The following is a 5,979-nucleotide window of genomic DNA, read 5'->3' on the forward strand; positions in this document are numbered from 1 at the left end:
ATTGATTGATTGATTGATTGATTGATTGATTGATTGATATTATCCGCTCTTGATTATACTGTAGTATGAATGTGTAATGGGTATCATTGTGTTTATGTTATCATTATGTGTCTACAGTGAATTTGCACCCTCTATTTGTTACAGATAGACAGTTAAAAGAAGTTATGGCAACAGGGTCAAGTTTTATTGGTTCAACAGTTTCTGTGGACTGTGGCAGCATACTAGGCACGTATCAAGGTGAGGTGTGTGATGTCGGTGCGGACGATCAGACTATATCCCTAGTGAATGCATTCAGAAATGGTCTAAAGTGCAAGATTTCCAAACTTACTCTCAGGTAAGTGAGTTAGCATATCATTACTTTTGAAATTCATTCTTAAAATAACTACATTATGAATTTGCTGAGAATTTAAACTGTTTCTCGTGATTTTTTATGTGTAAAGTATTTAAAGGGTTTATTGCAAAATTATTGGTCAAAAACACTCAATCTGAAAAAATATAGCGAAATATAGTCTTACCTCACAGCAGATATATTACTGATGACACCAATTTTTAAAAAAACGGGAGAATTCATGAAGTTATAGCATAGAATCTTGGATTTGAATACATCGTAACACCATGGCATATTTGATTATGGCAACACTCAATTTACAAATGGCACATTCAATTTTTCAAAACAAGTGCACCCATAGTGCATCTGATTACTACAAATGGGCATTTGATTCTGTGTAGTTGACTCCGTTTGTCTTTTGAAATTGGGTGATAATTAACTGACGCTCGTCCGAGATTTGCAAGAAATGGCGGCGGTAATCAAAACAATTATTCAAAATTTGAATCGTCCATGTTTTGGAGAATGTAGCTCAGTACGAAGGTTCTAAGACATTTTATAGTTACTCTAGACAGTTGCTGTTACTCAAGCAATAACGGTAAGTGTCGTAAAAGTGGGGAAAACATGAGATTATGTTCGAAATAAATGCTTTAATACAACACTTAAATATACATCACTGATCTTTTCAAACTACTTGCCCCCTTTTCACGATTTCAGTGCAATTGATATACAAGAGTTATCAATAATAACATCATCAATAGAGGCCAAATCAAGCCACGGCGTGATTGGCAGCAATAGGGCAGACACAGCAAAGGATGGTCTTCCCCCGCTGTCACGCAGCAGCCTACCCCCAGCAGCAGGAAGCAGTGTTCCGACTGCTTCTAGTTGTTCCTCTGCACTTCCAAGTAGCTCGAAAACCAGGAACTCCCCTGCAAAGCTGTCAGAAAGACGGCGTGTATACTCTGGTAAGGGGAGTGTTAATTTGGTACTAACAGTTAAAGGTAGATTCCCTCGAACTTTCAAGCGGCAAACATAAAATCAGGCAAAAATTAATTATTTTAACATTGCACGTTTGTACTTGCCTATATATGTGTGATAGGTAAAAAAGATGCTCGGGAATACGTTCATTCGAAGCTTTTAGACTACAAAGTGAAACTTTTGGGTTGAATGTTTCCCATCGTTTACTTTTGCTGCTATGCGGCGATTGTTCAGCTCCGCGCACTGGCCGTGTTATGTATGTATGAACCATTGTAATACAAAAATAGTAATGTAATACAGAAATATGGTAATTACATAATAACCAAATTTAGTCAGCGTACGGGGCAAGTCTGTTTAAACCGCGGATCACCGACGCGCAACGACCCCGTGGCCATCTTGAATTTTTAGCAATATCCTGTGACCCTATCTTCAGATACATGCATTTTTTCACTGAAATAATCACATCATTAGATTCTGCAAGTCAAAAAACATATAAAAAGACACTCTATTCATGTTTTTGTGTCAAATATTTACGAATATGTAATGCTGTAATGTATTAATTTTACTTTGAGGAGTCCACATTTTAAGTTACAATGAGCCTAAATTTGTTCGAGACCTCCCACGATGCTTTGCAAATGAGGGCTATATATATTACCGGTACCTTTAAAGAAAAAAGAGATTCCATTCCTTTTTTTTATCTCAGACTCAGTATCCATAAAAAGAAACATGTTTTACTCAGTGAATGGTTGTAATTCCAGTAAATGAGAAGTTTAAATTTTGTTTTGACATAAATTTAAGCGATAGGCCCTACATAAAGATATAATAGTTGAAGCTACGTACCATACTTTAACATATCATAGCTGAAGCTACCATACTTTAACATGTTAAATTCTGAATATATTGTTTGCCCCCCACCCCATCCTCAAAATGGATCGAAGCCCCTGATGGAATACAATCTACGATATACACGATAAAGTCAAAAAAGCATTATTTGAAATGGAACGTTTTGAAAATTCATCGACCTCTTGTGATCAGATGACCTAGTTTATGGCATGTAAACAATACAAACAATAGTTGATACCTGCAATTAAAATGCGCGAAAATGAACCTTTTCTAGATCAAAAATACGAAAAGTTCCTACCGTTGAACGGGATACCTCCTTCCAGCTCCCCCCCTCGGCCGCTTCGCGGCCTCGCAGGCTCTTGAACCACATCTGGTCCCCCCTTTTTTTAAATAGATTTGCGTCCCTCCCTCCCCCAATTTCAACTCTCAAGTGTCACATATACCTACCCTATTTTGTAGGGAATGCCCCCCGGGGGTTACACTATAGATATAGAATACAGAATCTGTATTCCATATTTATGGCTACACAGGTACCGTAGAGGTAGAGCTAAGTGCATGGTAGCAGAGCACGTGCTCTGGTGGGAACAAACTTTGTAATGTTACTAATGTACCGCTCCATTCGCTGGGCGGCGCCACCATACACAATTTAGCCTTTAGGCCACTGTGCTTTAGGCATTTAGGCACTTAAATCAACGTGTGCTCTGAGCATAGTCAGTGTCAGTGTCAGGCCCACTGATCTCTATAATATAATCGAGATCATAGAGACAACATGTCAGCCTGTCACAAACTCCACGACAGATCGCATCTCGCTCATGGCTCAATACGTGTATGCCTGAGTCGACAGGGGACTTGCAGTGCGTACAAATACTGTGTAATGTGTATTTATGAAAAAAATATACTAGTTAGACTATTATATAGTAAATTTTCATATGCGTTTGTAGTCTGTGCAGAGTTAGCCTATGATATACTGCTTCGTCTGTGCAGCTTGGCATATGACGCCTAGACGCTAGACTGGTACCGCATCCCACCCGATTACTCATACCGCTCCCATTGATACAAAACAAAAGTGACGGTACCAGTCAGAGAGCGTCTTGATCGAAGCGCCCCTAATACTGTCAGTATCCAATAGGAATTCATTTTATCGTTTGACATCGGCCATTGCGTTGGATTGAGCGTGCAAATAAAAATACATCATTTATTTAGTACAACAGTATATTAGAACTAGAAAGAACTGTTCTGCGTTAATATTTACATCTTGATCTTGAGTTCAGAATACATGGCAGCAAGAACAAGTCGCATCTGCAGCTACAGCACACACGGCGGCCACAGGCACTTGAAGCATTTCAACTGTAGCTCTATAGTAATACTAAGCCTGCGCAGCGATCCGCGGGCCCTATAGTATAACTATCACTGAAACATACCGCGCCGCCATTGCGCATACGACGACCATAAATATAAATGCAGATGGCCCGGTAGTAGGCACGTATCTTATGCTCGAGCACGACGGAGCCATTCGCTTCAAATAACGAGACAAAGATGGGCGACGGTTGCCTATGACTTCGAAATACGGCCTGGAAATAAACTCACGATTGAGAGTTAGATGAGCTACGAACCCTAAACCTAACCCTAAACCTAACGCCTACATACTAAATTAACCTGAAGCTAAACTAACCCTACCCTAACCCAACCCTCAACCCTCAACCTACACCCTAACCAAAAAGGGCTCAACGACGACGCTACCGACCCGTAGCACTGCGTAAATATAGTATTGTTTAATTAATATAATTTATGTTCAGTGACGGCCGCATGCCGCGGGTGTGTTTACGTTGAAAGACCTCAAGTGCCGGCACGCGCCATGCATAACCACTAATTAATATGATACTTATAAATTTAGTTATATCCTACACAACTATACTCAGGATAGAGATAATTAGTAGATCCTAGGATATACATAGATATTTCATAAGCTATTTATATTATGTAGTCTGTTATTAAGACCGTTCGAATCGGCGCCGGTGGCAGCCTGTAGCTGCATCGACTGGTTCTGCGCCAGTGTCAGAATGGCGCAAATATTGGAACCAGTGCAGCTCTAAATACCAAAATAATGTCATAGGCATAACGGGCAAATTCTGCCTTAGCTCTGCGGGGCGTGTAGCCCCTTACTCCCCTGTATAGTACAGACCCCCCCCCCCCTACACAGGCACTCGAGCGTCTCCAAAAAAAAGTAAACACAAATGATATTACTACGATCTTAATTTCTCTACCTGCTATTCGCCTATCATTCCCGATAATACCCGTAAAGTGCCGGTCAATGCTCATTCCTGCAACACACATGCTTGACCGCACGCAGTGCCGACTGATGTGTACGCCGCGTAATGTATGACGCAGCGGTGGGGCCATGCTGAATATTAGGCGCCCCCGCTGCGACTGCACGACACAGATGGTGTGATACGTCGTGTGCAGGCATTCCCAGCACCGATGCGCGTGAAAGAAATGAGTCATGAATACCTTGTGCGTTCTAATGACTGCGAGTTTGTGTGTTCTTTGCCCTGTGCGCAGATGACCATCCTGATACGGACTTGGTGCAGTACTCCAGAAGAGTTTGTTGAGAAGTTAATCGCTCCTTACGGCGTAGTAAGATTGTCCAATAAGTGCATTGTAACATGCAGTTATACGCGTGTTCTATGCATACATCGTTCAGACGAATCTAGCGCGCGCGTTGGTCATTCAATGTTTTGATTTTTTTAAACAATGGGTCCAAAACGGCAGCTACTCTACTGAACGGATGAGAGATTTGTATGCTCGTGGCGTTTCAGCTTTGGCGCGTATGCTAAATACTTGACCGAGCTAGGGTGCTGTGGCCTTTCGCGACATAAACTATTGATATATATTTAACCGCTATAGAAGCAGGTGATGTGGCATGTAAATTAGGGGCTCCCGCTCGCGACGCCGACACAGATGGTGTCGATTACGGTCCTGTTCAGGCCATCCATTCAGCCGATGTCTGAAGAATGAGTTCTTAATCCTCTGTTGAGCTCTAATACTGCGAGTTGGTTGTTTTGTCTCCTGTGCGCGATGGACCCACCTGATGTACTGGACTTTTGGGATCAAGTACCCAAGAGAATTGTTGAGAAGCTGAGTTTGGCTATTCAGCGCTTTGGCGTCACAGATGTTCAAATTAATTAGACGAAGCTAAGGGCGTGCTTTCGCACATAGAGAGTATTGAAATACTATTTGTCCACTTCAGGGCGTTCGACCGAACAAGGGTCCTGCATTTAGGTAAATATCCGGCAATCAATAGGCGAAATAGAGTGAAAACATTAGCCCATTGATAGTAAATACATTTCGTGTTATTACCATATTTTTTTGAACGTTCCAAAGTGCCCGTCCCCTGCAGTACAGGGTTCCCCTCAATAGCGGAGCGAAGGGCACACGTAGAGCACATAACGCTCATCGACGGGATATCGTTGAGCATCGAAACAGAGCGTTGGCCTCGGGCTATATGCACAGAAAAACAATGTAGCACACAACAGTTCAAAGTAAAACTTTATATCATACAAACGATCTATCAGTATCACCCTGAACAAAATGTAAGACTACGCCCAAAAAACGTCATACTCAAGAGACCTGTAAGTGTATATGACTTAGTCTTTATAGTCAAACAGCCTGCGGCAATGGTAACATCATAGACTCCGAAAAATTTGTTTCACTACAAACTGTAAATATATCAGCTCTATAGAAAGCCCTGGCTAGACGGTCAAAATCCACTTTAAGCCAATTAGGTATACAAAGTATGCACAGATTCTGTTATCATCCACTAGCACAGATACTCC

At 41.5% G+C, this 5,979-nt stretch overlaps 1 protein-coding gene across 1 annotated transcript in view; it reads left to right on the forward strand.

Annotated features, from left to right (window-relative positions):
* The window catches only part of LOC106806129 (enhancer of mRNA-decapping protein 3-like), a 23,050-nt gene that overhangs the window by 3,233 nt on the left and 13,838 nt on the right, over positions 1-5,979 (forward strand). Inside the window, exons 2-3 of the mRNA XM_014807986.1 lie at positions 145-334; positions 1,043-1,290. Of these exons, the coding sequence (XP_014663472.1) occupies positions 165-334; positions 1,043-1,290 (418 nt within the window). The 5' untranslated portion in view covers positions 145-164. The remainder of the gene's footprint in view (positions 1-144; positions 335-1,042; positions 1,291-5,979) is intronic.

Source organism: Priapulus caudatus, unplaced genomic scaffold, assembly GCF_000485595.1.
Source record: "Priapulus caudatus unplaced genomic scaffold, Priapulus_caudatus-5.0.1 Scaffold7, whole genome shotgun sequence".
In the NCBI taxonomy this organism is placed as follows: domain Eukaryota; kingdom Metazoa; phylum Priapulida; class Priapulimorpha; order Priapulimorphida; family Priapulidae; genus Priapulus; species Priapulus caudatus.